The sequence below is a fragment of the Enhydra lutris genome, unplaced genomic scaffold, assembly GCF_002288905.1.
Source record: "Enhydra lutris kenyoni isolate GAN:26980312 unplaced genomic scaffold, ASM228890v2 scaffoldscaffold13, whole genome shotgun sequence".
NCBI classification, from domain to species: domain Eukaryota; kingdom Metazoa; phylum Chordata; class Mammalia; order Carnivora; family Mustelidae; genus Enhydra; species Enhydra lutris.
The window spans coordinates 12,630,849-12,649,709 of NW_019154097.1; the positions used below are offsets into that span (position 1 = coordinate 12,630,849).

At 36.6% G+C, this 18,861-nt stretch overlaps 1 protein-coding gene and 1 pseudogene across 1 annotated transcript; one reads left to right on the forward strand and one right to left on the reverse strand.

Annotated features, from left to right (window-relative positions):
• Window positions 1–6,079: 6,079 nt before the first annotated feature.
• On the forward strand, window positions 6,080–7,018 carry LOC111146181 (annotated as a pseudogene).
• Window positions 7,019–11,692: 4,674 nt separating this feature from the next.
• On the reverse strand, window positions 11,693–12,652 carry LOC111146185 (olfactory receptor 13F1-like). Its single transcript, XM_022501617.1, has one exon. The coding sequence runs from the start codon at window positions 12,650–12,652 to the stop codon at window positions 11,693–11,695; it is 960 nt and encodes a 319-aa protein (XP_022357325.1).
• Between the last annotated feature and the right edge of the window lie 6,209 nt (window positions 12,653–18,861).

The following is an 18,861-nucleotide window of genomic DNA, read 5'->3' on the forward strand; positions in this document are numbered from 1 at the left end:
TAAAAGAGAAAAGTTTTATTAAAATTATTTCAAAAGGAAAACATCCTATCAATAAATAATAAAGATTTTTTGTTGAGGTGATCATTGCTGGTGGGATTTTGAAGGCATATATTATAAAAATCCAGGCGTCATTTTCAGCAGCATAGTATTATTTAAATTCCTTTAAAAATACCAAAATAGTACACAAAAAGAGACTAGTGAGGAAGAGGAAGTTGCCTGCAATGCAACAGACCCTTATAAGTAACAGGTAAATAGCTACTATATTCAAGTATCTAGTTCAGTAAAATCTTAAGTAAAAGTTATCTAGAGAAAGAGCCCACAATAATTTATGTATTATTCACACATAAGCTATGCTCAATAAGGATTGAAGGAAACGTGTAATTGAAGATGTTTATGGCAAAAACAGGATTAGAGGGACGCCTGGGTGGCTCAGTTGGTTAAGTGGCTGCCTTTGGCTCAGGTCATGATCCCAGCGTCCTGGGATTGAGTCCCACATCAGGCTCCTTGCTCGGCAGGGAGCCTGCTTCCCTCTTCTGCCTCTGCTGCCACTTTGCCTGCCTGTGCTCTCTCTCTTTCTCTCTGACAAATAAATAAATAAAATCTTTTAAAAAATGGGATGAGAAACAAAAATATGTAATAGAAGGCTGAAGTAGTTGTAATTGTTACTTTGAACTGTAGGTGTCCAAGCCTAAAGAAGAAATATTAATCTTTTTGAGTTCCCATTTATGTAACAAATCAATTCTACCACTCTAGATCTGAACTGTCCCTGCTAGACTTGAAAGGAATTTTTGGATTTTTTTTTTCATTTTAATTCATTACTGTGTATAATGTCTTCATAAGTGGAAGACATTATACACAGTATAGATGTAGACATTATACACAGTATACACACACAAATGCCTTCAATGCTTTCAAAAGATTCCAATATATTTTTATGTGTGTATTTATCATATGGATCATTAAAAGTTAAGTGCATAATACTAAATTGTGGTTTTATAAGAAGAAATTTTATAAATAAGTAAATGTAGTATAGTGCTAAAGCAGGCCTGGGAATCATACAGATAAGAGTTTAAACCATAGTTCTGGCATTTACCACCTATAAGATATTGAAAACCAGGTTTTAGATGGAAATGTTGAATCACTACTACATTGTACACCTGACACTAGTATTACACTGTATGTTAACTAACTGGAATTTAAATAAAAACTTATAAAAAGATACTGAAAAATGTACTTAAGCTTTGGAACTTCAAACTTATTCCTTCAATGGCAAAATTTATAATAATATTTGGATTGTTTTGAAGATTAAATGATAAAAATTTTATAAAGTGCCTCATACTAGGGCCTCACATGACATTTTCTCTTCCCTTTGCAACCTAAAATAATACGTCTTTCCTTGTGGTATATTAATTGAAGATTAGAGTTTATAAAATCTATAAATTGAGAGTCAGCAAATCCACTGATTTATTTATAAAGTATCAGTTGTCTTAACTGATATCTTTAGAAGAGTTGGAGAGAATAACAGGATTATTTCTACTGAGAATCAAGAGTGCAGACATACGTGTTTTTCACTGAAAAATCTTAGTACTTTAAATATTAGATCTTCAATTATCTAAGTCAATAAAATAAAATGAAAAACTTATATAAAGTTAGAGAGTTTCCTTCTAGAAAGTTAGAGAGCTTGACTTCAGGCTTGGATAAAAAGTACAAACTTTCCTTAGGTCTCTTACACCACAAAAACAGTACCAAAATGAAGTCTCAGGGCATTGAAACACAGAGTGGTTAATTCTTGTAAAACACCAGGTTAGGAGAGGGGGTTAAGAGGTTGGCTAGGATCCAGGCCAGTTCAGATCCTTTACAAATAATTCTGTTCCAGGCATCAGTAGTCTGCAATCTCTTTCAATAACATATGATTAGGTCAAGAACTCAAGTTCCTTATTTGGTGTACCCCCTAAAAACAAAAACGCTGTTACTTGCATGATTTTGAGAGTAGGGATTATAAATGCTCTCTTCCACCAGAAATAGTAGGTTCTTACCAATAACTGCCTAGGACACACCTCTACAGCTCAGCTTCAAAGTGTAGTTTCTAGACATTTAAGATAATCAGTGTACTACTTAAATTGCTTTAATTTTTTTTTTTTTTTTTTTTGAGAGAGGAGGAAGCAGGCTCCCTGCGGACCAGAGAGCCCGATGTGGGGCTCGATCCCAGGACCCTGGGATCATGACCTGAGCCGACGGCAGAGGCTTTAACCCACTGAGCCACCCAGGTGCCCCGCTTTAAATTTTTTTTTATTCTGAGTTCATTTTCCTAACATAACTGGAACCCGCTTCAGTGTTTTTCTCTTTTTTAATAATATTTTTTCTTGGGCGCCTGGGTGGCTCAGTGGGGTAAGCCTCTGCCTTTGGCTCAGTCATGATCTCGGGGTTCTGGGATCAGGGCCCGAATCGGGCTCTCTGCTTGGCAGGGAGCCTCCTTCCCTTCCCCCCTCTCTCTCTGCCTGCCTCTCTGCCTCCTTGTGATCTCTTTCTCTCTGTCAACTAAATAAATAAAATATTTAAAAAATTAATAATAATTTTTTTCTTTATATATTTCTATTTTAGAATAGATAATTCAGCAAAGTAGAAAAAAGGCCCCTAAGATAACCATTAATGTTTTGGGTATTTCTTTCCGGCCTTTCTATTCTGTCTAGGTTATCTTGGTTTAGATTTCAGTTTTGCAAAAACTGCTATTGTTTTGTTTCTGTTTCACTTAATCATTTTAACATAATTTAAACATCATTTTTGTTTTAATACAAATTCCTCACAAATGTTATGTCAGTAAGTACATGATGGCCCATCAAATTAGTATGCTATGATTATTTAACAATTCCCACAGCAATAACTAAGAATGAAAAATGTTTCAAAAGATGATATCCAATAATGGCAACGATTTAGTAAAAATGGAATTATCCAATATATATTTTGCATGGAAAGAAACTATCAGTAATCTTAAAAATCTTCATTCCCTTGTTCCCAGGAACCCATTTAACCCACTCAGCCACCCAGGCGCCCCTCCCAGGAACCCATTTAGTAAAGTAAGCTAAAATGAAGAAAAAATTTCAGTCACAATGCTATTAAACAAGAGCGTTTGTTGATTGCTTCTAAAATGTCAGACTAACATTGCAAGAGTAATGAAAGTAATTTCCTCTCTATTGTCCATTATGCTTTCTCCCACCCCAATTTGAAAGCTTAAAGCAGATTGCTAGTTTCTCTTATAAATGTTTGCAAGTGAATTTTTTTTAATAGCAACTATCTTTGAACTGTCAAGATACTAAATACACACCATCATTACTTCCTGCCAGTAATTTTTTAAAAGATTTTATTTATTTATTTGACAGATGGAGATCACAAGTAGGCAGAGAAGCAGGCAGAGAGAGGAGGAAGCAGGCTCCCTGCTGAGCAGATAGCCCCATGTGGGGCTCGATCCCCGGACTCTGGGATCATGATCTGAGCCGAAGTCAGAGGCTTTAACCCACTGAGCCACCCAGGCGCCCCTGCCAGTAATTTCTAAATAGGAATCAACTTGACCCTAGAAAAGAAAAGAGAATATTTGACATGATTCACAACTTTCCTGAAACAACGGACCCCAGGTCCTTCAAAGCCTCTATTAGAATTTCATTTTCACATTCAGAATAGATTAATATATACATCTACCGTCAATCAAATTCCGATCTTAATACCAAATATAAGTATATCCTGCCCAACTCAACCCTTCCTACCCTCTTTGTAATGTATGCCTACAAAGTATGGTACATCTTGAACTGGAGGAGAGCACTCCTTTCCATAGTCAATAGACATATAAACATAGTATTTGCTGATTAATATGCCTCACCATTATAAACTAGAGTTGTCATAGAAAGCAGCAAAACCTGTTGGCAAAGCACTATCACAGAGAAAAATGGCAAACCCTATACCAGAATCCCTATACCGGAAATACCAGCCTTATTTAGAAACACTAAGTAGAAACATCTGGATCAATTCTTTTCTTTCCCTTGAGGGATACTTTTTTAGATTTATTTATTTGAGAGAAAGAGAGAGAACATGGGTGGGGAGGGACAAAGGGAGAAGGAGATAATCTTAAACAGATTTCCTGCAGAACAAAGAGGGGATGATGTGGGGCTCGATCCCACAACCCTGAGATCATGACCCAAGCCGAAATCAAGAGTCTGACACATAATCATCTGAGCCACCCAGGTGCCACACTCCAGGGATATTTTAAAGTTTGGTAGAATACCTTGGAAATGAAAAGGTGTTTACAAAATTATGTTCTTTGATTTATTCACTATAAAAAAGGTCATCTAGTAATATCTACTCCTTAAATTTTTTTCAAATTACATTTATTTGCTCCATGCTCTATGATGCACAACTCAGATGCTTGAGCTGATCTCAAAATCCTTTTTTAGAACGTACTGACCTTAATTGCAAACTCAACAAGTGGAAGAGAAATGACTTTATCATGGACAGAAATAAAAAGCAGCCTCTTTTGTATGCAACCTGGTTGCTTGTATATCTAAAATCTAAAGAACACAAAACTGGCTGCAAAACACACAGAGATATCTCAACTCCAAATCTCAGAAAGTGTTCAGTTTTTCATTTTCTATTCAGTTATGGTGTTATATACAATGGAAGCACTAGGGGCACTCTGCAATAGTATTGGAGAGAGATGTTCTAAAAACATTGCTATTTGTGTGAGTTCCGTAGTCAGCAGCAGCAGCAGCAGCATCTGGGAACACGTTAATAAATTCAGATTTTAAGTCTGCTTCAGACTCACTGATTCAGAATCCTTTACAAAGATTCCCCATGTGATTCATCTGTATACTAAATTTAGAGGCACTCCACTAGACAGGTGGTTTACTTCCACACTGCACATTGGAATCATCTGGAGAACATTATTTTTTTAAGATTTTATTTATTTACTTGAGAGAGCACGAGAGAGAGAGAGAGAGAAAGCACACACAAGCAGGGGGTGTGGCACAGAGAGAGAAAGGGAAAATCAGGCTCCCTGCTGAGCAAGGAGCCCAAAGAGGTGCTCCATCCCAGGACTCCGGGATCATGACATGAGCTGAAGGCAGACACTTAACCAACTGAGCCACCCAGGTGCCCCTCTGGAGAACATTATTGGAGAAGATGTCTGATTCCCACTCCTTAGACAATTTACATAATTTGAAGAGGGCAATAGCCTATTGTTTAAAAAGAGCAGGTGATGTAAAGTCAGAAAATGCATATTTGAATAGGGGCTCACCCACTGTGTTTTTATATACATTCTACCGCTGTGAATTTCATTTTCCTCAGATAATTATAGTGATGATAAAATGAGTAATATGTATGAACATATTTATAAATTATAAAGCCTTAAACCGATGGCATTGTTAAGGATTGCCATGAAATAAAATCAAATATATAGGTATTTTTAATAGATTTACGCACACTTTCTCCAATGATGTTATTCATTGATTTGGATCTCCAAATGATGATATTCAAAGTGGGGTCTGTGGGTCCAATAAATTAGAAATAAGGGGGTGTTTGTTAAAAATGTAAATAGCTCTTCCCTGCCTCAGAACTGTATGTCACAATCTCAGGAAATGGAACACAAAAACCTGTTGTTGTTGTTTTTTTTTTAAAGATTTTATTTTTTCGACAGAGAGAAATCACAGGTAGGCAGAGAGGCAGGCAGAGAGAGAGAGGAGGAAGCAGGCTCCCCGCCAAGGAGAGAGCCCGATGTGGGGCTCGATCCCAGGACGCTGGGATCATGACCTGAGCCAAAGGCAGAGGCTCTAACCCTCTGAGCCACCCAGGAGCCCCAAACCTGTATTTTTAATAAGCTATCAAGGTAATTATTACACATCCTGAATTCTCTCCCTCATGAACCTGAGATAAATTCGAAAAGCTAAACTCACAGCTACTACCACCAGTCCATTAGTGCTGACACACTTGTTGGCCCTCCTCCAGTGATCTCTTACCGCATACAGTAATATGTACAGACTTGTTAAACTCACACGCAATTTTCTCTTCTGGATTACTCCAGATATAAAAAAGTAAAATGGACAGGATGAATTGGACTGAGATTGAGTTCATTCTACAGGGACTTTCTGAGTACCCAAGAGTAGAAAAGCTCCTTTTTGTGATATGCTTGATGATGTACCTGGTGATCCTGCTGGGAAACAGCACCTTGATCATCCTAACTCTTCTGGATTCCCGCCTCCATATGCCCATGTACTTCTTCCTTGGTAATCTTTCCTTCCTAGACATTTGGTACACATCCACTTCTATCCCCTCAATGTTGATACACTTCCTGTCAGAGAAAAAAACCATCTCCTTCACTAGATGTGTGGTTCAGATGTCTGTTTCCTACACTATGGGGTCCGCAGAGTGTGTGCTCCTCACAGTGATGGCATATGACCGTTATGGGGCCATCTGTAACCCACTGAGATACTCCATCATCATCAGTAAGGCACTTTGTATTCAGATGGCAGCTCTCTCTTGGGGATTGGGCTTTCTCAATTCACTGACAGAAACTATTCTTGCAATACGGTTGCCCTTCTGTGGAAAAAATGTCATTAATCACTTTGTTTGTGAAATACTGGCGTTTGTCAAGCTGGCTTGTACAGATATTTCCTTGAATGAGATTACGATAATATTGGGCAATGTAATATTTTTGTTTTCTCCGTTACTGTTAATTTGTATCTCCTATGTTTTCATCCTTTCTACTGTACTATGAATCAATTCAGCAGAAGGAAGAAAAAAGGCCTTTTCTACCTGCTCAGCCCACTTAACAGTAGTGACCATGTTTTATGGGACAATCCTCTTGATGTATATGAAGCCAAAGTCCAAAGACTCTGCTTTTAACAAACTGATTGCTCTGTTCTATGGAGTAGTCACTCCGATGCTCAATCCTATCATCTATAGCCTAAGGAATACAGAGGTGCATGGAGCTATGAGAATATTGATGACTAGACACTGGTTCTGGAGGAAAGGATAAGAAACTTACCTCCTTGAGTTCATGCACAAAATAAGCTCACAGCTTCGAGGCAAAGGTTTTTAATATAAACAGAACAAGAGAAATAAAGATTTTATGTAGAATCACAGAATTTAGGAGCTGGAAAGAAATTTCAAGATAATAATCTAACTTCACCTTTTTATGAAAATGACTGTTCTAAAAATGTAGAGACAACTGATACAAGAAGTGACAGTAAGCTTTAAGAAATAAGCTTTTCAAAAAAAAAAAAAAATCCAGTACAGATCTTCTTCAACTGATGAGGTTATGCCCAAATAAATCCATTGAACGTTGAAAATATCATAAGTAAAAAATGCATTTAGGGGCGCCTGGGTGGCTCAGTGGGTTAAAGCCTCTGCCTTTGGCTCAGGTCATGGTCCCAGGGTCCTGGGATCGAGCCCCGCATTGAGCTCTCTGGTCAGCAGGGAGCCTGTTTCCTCCTCTCTCTCTCTGCCTGCCTCTCTGCCTACTTGTGATCTGTCTGTCAAATAAATAAATGAAATCCAAAAACAATGAATACTGTTACGCTGAAAATAAATTAACATAAATAAATAAATAAATAAAATCTTTAAAAAGAAATGCATTTAACATACATAATCTACTGAACATCATAGCTTAGCCTAGCCTACCATAAATGCATTCAGAACACTTGCAGTTGTTCAAAATCATCTCACACAAAGCTTATTTATGATAAAATATTGACTATTTCCTATAATAATAAATTATATGAGTACTATACTGAAACTGAAAAACAGAATGGTTGTATGGGTTCAGAATGGTTGTGAGTATATCAGTTGTTTACCCCCGTGATCATGTGGCTCAGACTGGAAGCTGTGGCCACTGCCTAGTGTAACAAGAGAGTATCAAGAGCTCTCATGTTGCTAGCCCAGGAAAAGATCAAAATTCAAATTTCAAAGTACAGTTTCTGCTGAATGTATTATCACTTTCATATCATCATAAAGTTGAAAAGTCCCCAATCAAACCATGTTAACTCTACTGTGCATTTGTCTACTGAATAAGTAAAACATATTTTTCAGCTCCTTTTTGAGAGAACTACTTGAGTTTTTCTGTTTGTCTGTTTGTTTATTACTGATTTTTGTTTTACCCAAGGACTGGATCTGACCCCAACCTAATTTTTCAGGTACCTATTTACCTTTCTTCTTTCCCTCCTCCTGTTTGTCCCATCCCCTTTGCACCATGCTATGCTCCATTTGCTATTAGTTCTCCAATCAAATCATGTTCTTTCCCTACCTAAAGACAACAGCATACGCCACTTCTTCCCCATCATCGCATTTCTCTTTCTCAACCTAGCAGTCTCATTAAAGACAATTCAAGTGTTTGATCTTCCGCAAATCCTTCCAAAACTTTCTCAATTAGTTATTCCCTTCTCTATGCTGCCTTGAACTTTACCTCTGCTATGGTAATTTTGCTTTTATACTAAATCATTTGTTAGATTCTGAAATCTCCCCAATGGCAGAACTCACTGTTCTCTGTATGAAGTCTAATGTCAAATAAATTCAAAACAGTAGGTAATAATTAAGCACTGGATTAATATTTTTAAATAATAGTAAAATATAGTCCAAATACTTGATATAATATAGTGAGATAAAAGAAATTGAATTTATGCATTATTTCATTGACTAAACAACAAATTCAAGATTCTGATAAAGTATCAGCTAATTTTTAAATGTATGGAAATATAAGAGTAGATAAAACATTGATAAATAAACTGAAGAGGTCATGTGGGCTGGGTAAGACAAAATTGTATCAGTGTATAATTATTCTCTAATAAAAAATTGCTGAGAAAAACACATATCAATTGTATAAATCTTTCTTAAAGGATATTGACAATTTCACTTTTTCAGCAGCAAGTTTCATTTTGAATATTTTCCTTTAAAAAAATCCCCTTGAAATTGCTAGTGAATAATAGTATGCAGTTTTATTTTTTATGTGATATCATATCATATCATATGTCTACATGATATATAGTTGAGCTGCCTGGTACAGTGTCACAGCCTGATAAGGAGAGCATCTATGCTCAAGGGCAACCCAGCAAAGGTTTCAGGAATGAAACAGTGTTCAGGAGGGCACCTTTGCTTGTTCTGCCCAGCATGATGTTTTGGAGCCTGATTGAGTAAGTGAAATAGCAACATGAAAGGGAGGCCCAATTCAGGTTGTGAGAACCCTAGCAGAATCAAAAGGACATCCACACAGGGAATGACTTAGCTAAGATTGTCAGAGAGAGACAGAGAGAGAGGAAGAGATAACGGGGTATTTTATGCTTATATCCCTAAGTACTACCACAGTGATAGGCCTAGACTTGTAACACAGTAACAAAATGTTGCTCAATACATTTGAAATCAAAGGTAAATTCAAACTAACTGAAGCTAGAGTCTAGCCAGAAAAAGATGATCAAAAACTGTATCAAAGTGATATCACCCTATCTGACCACCTATAACGTAGCTGACTGACAGGTGGTCTTTTGGAATTAGCAAATATTAACTTTTAAATAATTATTATAAATACATTAAATAAATTATTCCCATTTCATAGAAGAGGAAATTAGATTAGAATGTTTAATAAATTACCTAAGATCTCTAAGCTTGTATAGAAACCAGAAAAAATTCTAATTCTTTACTCTAAATCCTAAGGGTTTTATTCTTTCATCTTTATCACAGCTCTGGCCAATCATAGGAAAACAAAGCCAACCATTTTATAGACAATTGTCCTAAATTTCTCCCTAGATGACATCATCTACACCTAGAGCTCAATTTCCATCTCTGTGCAAAAGACTTCCCAATGTATGTACAGCTTTAGTCCTGATTTCTTGCCCTGACTTCACTAATCTGTTTTCACCTAGAAGTCTGACCATCAATGCACAGTGAACTAGTCAACCAACTTACATCCCTATCTTCATGAAGTCATTATTCTTAAGCTTCTCCTCTCATCCAATCAATGGCTGCATCTGAAATCTTTACTTAGACCAATGGACCCATCATCTATGATGACTGTTTATTCAAATCTGAGAAATCAAATGTGCCCTACACCTTGTAATGCCCATATTCATCCTATTTTGTTCATCCCATTGCTTTCTGGATCCAAGCCACCCAACAATTTTATTGACTCTGGCAACAACTTCATGATGAGCAAATAAGTCTTGCCCACTGAACTCACGTTTATTTATCTGGTCCAGAAAGTATATAAAAATGCTACAAATGCTGCTGACTGTACAGTTTTTAATTCTTTGTATATTGTGGTTTATATAATAAGATATATTCATGTACTTCAAAATTTCACACCATTTTAGTGGGTTTGGGGGTATTGTATATCTTATAATATGCATATCATGTATTTTCTAAGGGCTGATGGGTTCATTTATACCCTTGGATTTAAGAAACTAGGTGTCAGGGGAAAGCACAATAAAAAAGGGAAGGGTACTAGTAGTTTCAATGAAACCTCCCATAGCTTTTTTGAATTTACAAAATAATGTCAGCATTCTAAGACCAACAACAAACTACTAAACTCTGATATTTTTTCTCCAGACTGGCACTCCTACCCTATTTCTATTCAGGATATATTTGTGCAGACCTTTTCCATCTGTACGAAGACATTCACATCACACACATCTATCTGCATGCACAAATATATCCACACATATATAACATAGTTACACTTTGTGGAATATGCAATTACTTCCATTAAATTTAGCTATGCTGAAAAAGAGGTTATACTAGATTTCTAAGGCTTCCATAACAAAATACCACAGACTGGGTTGCTTAAACAATAGAAATTTACTCGCTCATACTTCTGGAGGTGAGAAGTCCAAGAGCAAAATGTTGGCAGATTTGATTTCTTCTGAAGCCTCTCCTTGGCTTGCAAATAGCCACCTTCTTGCTATGTCCTTTCCTCTGTATGTGAGTATCCCTGCTGAACCCATGTGTGTCTAAATTTCTTCTTACAATGACACAATTCAGCTTGTATGAGGCCCCACACTGACAGCCTCATTTTAACATTATCACCTTTTGAAAGGCCATACCTTCAAATATAGATACACTCTGAGGTACTGGGGGTTAAAGCTTCAAAATAAGTTTTGGAGGGACACAAATCAACCTAAAACAGAGGTTAATCATAAATTAGCTACAAAGTCTACTATAGGTATTACATTGGTATATTATATGTACATAATTTTGAATACTAACAATACACTAACTTAATGTTTATAGTTACATTTACACTCTGTAACCTAAAATAAAAATTGAAGTTTGTCATCATGAGACCTATTTACATAAGATTTCAGATATGCTTATGTAAGAGGTACCTAAATTATTTTAGTTTCAGTAGTCAGTCAAGGAGAAAACTTAGGGAATCACACATCTCATTTAAAATGAGTGTCTTCCTGGGTGGTACAGTCAGTCAAGCATCTAACTTTTGGTTTCAGCGCAGATCATGATCTTAGGGTCATGAGATCGAGCCCCATGTTGGGTTCTGTACTGTGTGGACTCTGCTTAAGATTCTCTTTCCCTCTGTCCCTCCCACTCATGCTCTCTCTCTAAAATAAATAAATAAATATTTTTTAAAAATTAGTGTCTTCCCCCATTATCCCAATGTTGTGTTCTGTATTAACCACTAAAACACACCTCAGGTTAATGTTTATGGACATTATTTGCTACTGGGGATTAAAAAAGCACAAAGAGAGTTCCTAATCAGCAATTTTTTCACAGCTGCTTTTACCTCTTTGTTCCGTAAACTATAGATGATGGGATTCAACATGGGGGTTAATCCAGCATATACCAAAGCTATAAATTTATCTATTTCCTGTGAATCTACAGCTGAAGGCTTCAGGTACATGGAAAGAGCTGTCCCATAGAACAAAACCACCACAGTCAGGTGGGCTGCACATGTTGAAAAGGCTTTGCTTCGACCATCCATTGAGCTGATTCTCAGAATGCTGAAGAGAATGAATGCATAAGATATACAAATAAGGAGCATCGGCATAGGAAGAAGAAGTACGCTGATCACCAGCATGATTAACTGCACCCTAGAAGTGTCTACACAAACTAGTTTCAACACAGCCAGAACTTCACAAGTGAAATGATTGATGATGCTCTTTCCACAGAGAGACTGATGCAGCACGGACACTGTTTCCACCAGGGCAGTGAGGCAGCCAGTCACCCAGGAGCCAGCTGCAATCTGCACACAGACACTCTTGTTCATGATGATGGGGTACCTCAGGGGGTTGCAGATGGCCACATACCGGTCATACGCCATCATGGACAGGAGCACACACTCAGTGGAGCCCATGGCAAGAGAAAAGTACATCTGAATGGCACATCCTGAGAATGAGATAGTGTTTTTTCCTGAAACAAAGTTTGCTAGCATTGGAGTGAGAGCAGAAGAGGTGTACCAGATGTCTAAAAAGGAGAGGTTGCTGAGGAAGAAGTACATGGGTTTGTGTAGATGGGAATCCAGGACAGTGATGGAGATCAGAATTACATTACCCAGCAGGGTGATAAAGTACATCAGCAAGCACAGCACAAATACAATGACCTCAACTTTGGGGTAGTGGGAAAATCCCAGAAAAATAAAATTTGAAATGACTGTCAAGTTTGCCTTGACCATTTTATTCCTCTTTGTTTATCTGCAGTAGTGAATAAAAATATACATTGTATATATTATAAAAATTACATTCTACCAACTTTCCAGGGTTGTTTGGTAGGGGTACTTTAAAAGGATCATTATTCTGGCAATACCACATTAGTTATTCATTCATTCATTCATTCATTCATTCAACATTTATTGAGTATACTACAAGTCACTGAAGATCTAGAGTTGAATTACATAAAAGCTGTTCTCTGGCAAGTCACAATAGAGTATCACATATTCAAGTAAATAAATAATTACAAGAACATGATGTAAGTATTCCCTAGGGCACTGAGAGAACACAGAGAGTAAGAATCCTAACTCTATACTGGGGATGCTGCTCAGTGACCTATTTTGATACTTAATCAAAAAATGCATTAGATTTAATTGAGGTAAGGACCACAGGAGATTTGCTGGGGAAACAAAAAATTTTTGTAAAAGCTACACTGAGGAAGGATTTAGTTGCATTTCATAAACCTGCTAATTGTATAATAGATGAATATGCTGTAACTAAGGAATATAAATAGAAGATAAACATGCATCCGACCACTATAGTACCACCTGATTTCCATCTTCATGAAAGAATGGAATAATCCTGAACCCAAACTTAGAAACAAAATAATTTTCAAAGTTGAGTATTTTATATTGCAATTCAAATTACTTGTGATATGTCTCACAACTGGACACATATGGAGATGTGTTTAAAAACCACTGTCCTACAAGTGGCGTTCAAAGGAAATCAATCACAAGGATTCAAGCGTCATATACTCATCATTATCTACTTCTCCCTATTTCTCATCTCCCAACACTCCCTCCACACTTTGTCTGAAACAACAACCAGCATGTAGCTCCTCATACTTACATGCTGTTTTTTTTTTATTTTTATGTCTTTAATCAACAGTTTATCTCCATGGAGTGACCTTTCTCCCCAGCTCCAATCTTGTCTTCCATGAGTATTTATCCAGTCATCAAAACTGTATGCCACTGTCTCAAGTACAGCTTCCTTCTTTGTACATACTTACAGTACTCTAGTATATTACAGCAAACTGTAGCCAGATAGGCACATCCCAATTGCTCCCACCCCTGCTAGGAGGGGAATTCTTGTTCCCCCATAATACTAGCAAGGTAATAACTCACATTTAAGATTTTTAATAACACACCACTGTCTTGAACTTGGAAAGTTTTTGATACATATTCAAATAAGTACATTTTTCCTACAGTTCTCCATGTCAACCTAAAAGCCTAAAGATTTCTCAACTTGTCATTTATATCTAGACTCTTATCTGTAACATTAAAGAAACTTATTAATATAAGAAACAAAAATGATGAGCTCTTAGCTTTAAATATTTGATGCAGAGTGAGGGAGGTGGGGAAGAGGATGACCACTTGTACTCTTAGAAGGGCCTGTAATGCTTCCCAAACAATCATCCTCTGTAGGGTTTTAGAGCACTATCTCTAAGTATGAGACTTGGACTCTAAATCCAACCATACTTCTTATAAGCACACACAATTAGATAAATCACTTGGCTTCTTTGAACCTCAGTTGTCTAATCTATACCAGGAGGATGATAATTCCAAATTAACTTGTTTTAAACTCTCCCTCCACCACCCCAATTTCATGAGAATCACAAAGAGTTTATCATTTCATGGTCTCCCTGCTTTCCAGAACTACAATTGCCTGTATGCTGGCCGAGTGCCGGTTCACACTGCCTCAGATAAAAAAAAAATTAGTGCCTTCTTTATAATCTATTGGAATTTCAACCCCCAACCATGGACTAATATGAAACACTTTACTGAGTATTTCCAGAAAGGTTAGTGTTAGACATTTCTGCTGTTTTGTCCACTTTGGTCAACACACACCACCACTTGCACTGAGGCTTTCTCGATTGTTTTTCCCCATCCCCACCCAATTTTCTTGCTCTAGCCCTGGCTCCTCTTGCCTTTCTTTTATTTCTTTACCACTCTCTTGCCCTCTCTCTCATAAATAAAACAAGGACGTCTCTTTTTCTCATGCAGATTGAGTCTGCACTCATTCCCTTGTCTCATATCCTTTTAAGAGTCTCACCTATCTTAAGTCATTTTATTGAGATGCTTTCTTTAAAATGATTTCCGATACCAGTGCTAAGATAATTAAATGATTTCTAACAAACTCCTCTCTTTCTTTCTAAATGTCAGAGCCAGAACAGACTCAAGAGTTCTAATCCAATCCTCTTATTTTAAAGTTGATGGATGCTTGAAGCCATTTAATGACTTATCTGAGGTAAATGAGAAAATTGAAAGCATAAAGCCAAAAGTCCTATCCCATATTCAGGACTCATTTCAACTCTATTTTTCCTACCAACTAGTACTTCTTTTTAGAGTAAATATCTCTATTCTGGTTTCCTGGCCTGGCTGAGACCCATTAATATGTTTTATAAATCTGAGGATACAGAAAGAGATGGATAATGTCTACACTCATATACCTTAGCACATGTGATAAGCATCTTCCTTTTTGATTAATGCATGCTTCAATATTTAAAGTTGATCTCCAGCATGGTCTTTCTTGTGAATCTTGGGTGCAGTGCTCAAAAAAGTAAAAGAATCTGATTTTTATAATTAGGACAATATTCCATAATAAACTATATTAGAGTGAGTTGTACAGAGGTATTTTTATTCAGACACTTGCAATGAGAAAGGATATGGATGGTCTTGGTTTGCAAAAAATCAACCCAAATCTTGCCTGATTCACAAGTTCTCAACATACGAGCTTCTGTTAATTAAAAATATCAAAACAATTCTTAAGAAAAATAACAACATAAAGATTTGTTCTGCCAAAATCACCACCTATGATCTGCTCCCCCAAACTTCCAAAGGGTTACCCCTGGATCTAAGACTATTAAAGCTTCCATTGCTATTAGGGACTTACCAACTCCCTTAACAATTTAGTGTTGTGATTCTGAAACATAAAGAAGTTAAGAAACTTTCTGGTTCTCTAGGGTATGCCTCTCCAAGTTCCATTAACTAATTGGGAACCAAAATAAGAAAGGTAAAAAAAATTTTAAATTATTTCAAGTTATGGAAATAATATTGGGTTGAGCAGCATTCATACAAGCAAAATTGGAGGAGACTATTCGCCTATTCCTTCTGCAGACTGCCCTTGAATTACACAGCAAACATTGCAAATAAGAATCATAGAAATGCCTGCCTATATGGCCTCAGCTTGTAAAGTGATGGATTTATTTTCAGAAATCTCTCCCAAATATTTCAGTTATCTGAGAAATAGAAGATAAAACATCCTTACTGAGCTTTTAAATGACCACAAAGAGAGAGCACTGATCAATCAAGTAATTTATTACTATCAAATGCCCTTGAATATGCAAAGTTTCTAGCACAGTGTTTATGATTTTATAAAGATTATATAGTAATCTTTGAAGGAATAGTGCATTGGAAAGAATACTAGACTTAAAGAGTTGGGTATTAAACCTCAGCTCAACTATTGATTAGTTAAGTAATCTTATACAATTGTGGTATATTAATGGCATTAATCACCCCAATTCTTCACTCTGATTTTAGCCCTACACATGTGACTTGATTTGATCATAGAGCATTAGCAAATATAATGCAAGCAGACACTTGTAAAGCACTTGCATAATTAGGTTAGTCTTCTCTTTTCTGTCTCTGCTACTATCATGAAAATATGTCCAAATTAGCCAACTGGAGGATAAGATGAACATTAAACAGAACTAAGTTGCTTCAGTTGCAAACAGCCAAGGCTGCCCTGTGTGAGCCAGCCGTCACTCAATCTCCAACAAATGAGTGAGTCCAAAAACAATCAATAAACCAACTCATAGCTGATTTGAGATATTAAGGTAATCTAGTTGAGATCACCTGGCTCCAGGTGTCTCATAGACTTTAGTAAATGCTTACTTTGCTGTCACTGAGATTTTATGATTATTTATTATGCTATATCATTGTAGCAATGTGAGACCGATGGAGCAATAAATGGTGTCATTGCCTATCCAACACCAACTCACCTGGTCTTTATCTTTCTTGAAAGAATCATAATTTTATTCCTTTGTCTAACCCATTTTTATCCAATGGGAAAATATTTTGGTAAGCCCAAGCCTCCTACCTTCCTTTCTAGAAGCTTTACATTTTTACCTTTCATATTGAGATACACAATACATCTAGAGTTAATCTTTGTGTATAGCATGAGACAAGGGCAAGATTTATTTTTTACTATGTGCACACTATTTGACTCAACATAATTTTATTGAAAAGCTCCCTGTCTTACTGCAGTGTCGTTTTTGACATAAACTAATTGACCATATATGTTTGGATCTGTTTTGAGCTTCTTGTTTTGTTCCATTAGTCTATTTTTCCTATCCTTGCACCAATATTGCATTGTCTTATTAGCTATAGCTCTATAGTAAGACTTGATTTTGGCCCTCTAAATGATTTCTTCTTTATGGATGGATTGGCTGGTGTTGGCACCATGTATTTTAGCATCTGCTTTACAATTTTCACAATATACCTGCTGGAGTTTTGATTGGGATTGCCTTGAACCTACATTTCAATTTAGAGAGAATTGACATCTTTACACTTTTTCATCTTCTAATCCATTAATTTAGATCTTTTTAAATTTCTCTCAATAATGTATTGATTCTTCCTGTATTAGTGTCTTACACATAGTATATTAGATTTATTCATATATTTTTATATTATTAATGCTATTATAAATTGTGCTTTAAACTCTTTTTTTTACTTTCTTATTATTGCTATGTAATGATTTTTTATCCTAAATTTATATTTAAGAATATTGGTAAATTCACTTTTCTATAATATTTTTTAAATATTTAATGAAGTAGAGTTCACATTAAATTCACTTACTAATTCCAATAGTTTGTAGACCATTTGCGTATTCTATATACATATAGTGTCATTCATAAATAATGGTAGATTTGTTTTCATTATTCATATCATTTATCATTACTTTTAGTAATTCTGATTATGAATTCTAATACTATTACAATGTCACATTAAGGAGCTGAGAAAAATAAGGCAAAATGAGAGAATTTTATTTGAAAAATGTATTGGTACTTAAAAATGGCTGTGGACTATTTAAAACTAGATTTTGATTACTGAAAAATTAAAATTCCTCCCGTAACACAGATTACATAAGACATAAAATATTTCTAGTTCTAAATATAACAAATATAACAAATATAAAGTTCATTTTCTTACTACAGGGTATCAGTGAGCTCCCAGGAATCCTGTGAAATGTATTTCTAATGATTTTATTGAGGCAGAACAAAAGAGAATAAAAGTAAGTTAAAAAAAAAAAAAAAAACTGTCGGGGCACCTGGGTGGCTCAGTGGGTTAAGTCTCTGCCTTCAGCTCAGGTCATGATTTCAGGGTCCTGGGATCGAGCCCCACACCGGGCTCTCTGCTCAGCAGCGAGCCTGCTTCCCCCTCTCTCTGGCTACTTGTGATCTCTCTCTGTCAAATAAATAAATAAAATCTTAAAAAAAAAAAAAACACCTTTAGGGGCGCCTGGGTGGCTCAGAAGGTTAAGCCTCTGCCTTCTGCTCAGGTCATGATCTCAGGGTCCCGGCATCGAGTCCCACATCGGACTCTCTGCTCAGCAGGGAGCCTGCTTCCCCCGCTCTCTCTCTGCCTGCTTCTCGGCCTACTTATGATCTCTCTCTCTGTCAAATAAATAAATACAGTCTTAAAAAAAAGAACGTCACTCTGTGATGTCTATTAGATGTAAAGCAAATAAACAAATTTCAAAGTAAATTGTGGAAAATATCAATATAATAGAATATTTGTGTAGATCTTATCTAGCCAGTAGACCTGCAATTGGAGCAGATTCTGGGACAGAATTACTTGTGTCCAGGTGATAGAGACGCAGGAATTTACTAGAAAGCTCCACATATTTTACCTCAGACCAGGGTCAATTGTCCTGATGATTTTATATGCCAAGCTACTTTCTGCCTGGGGTCCAGTTAATGCGCCCTCACACAGTGCTTATTTAAAAACTTAAGGTGGGGGCGCCTGGGTGGCTCAGTGGGTTAAGCCTCTGCCTTCTGCTCAGGTCATGATCTCAGGGTCCTGGGATGGAGCCCTGCATCGGGCTTTCTGCTTAGCGGGGAGCCTGCTTTCCCCCACTTTGCCTGCCTCTCTGCCTACTTGTGATCTCTCTCTCT

Bases quoted from the DNA above. Each gene is read 5' to 3' on its own strand.
- LOC111146185 (XM_022501617.1), bottom strand. From the start codon at position 12,652: ATGGTCAAGGCAAACTTGACAGTCATTTCAAATTTTATTTTTCTGGGA.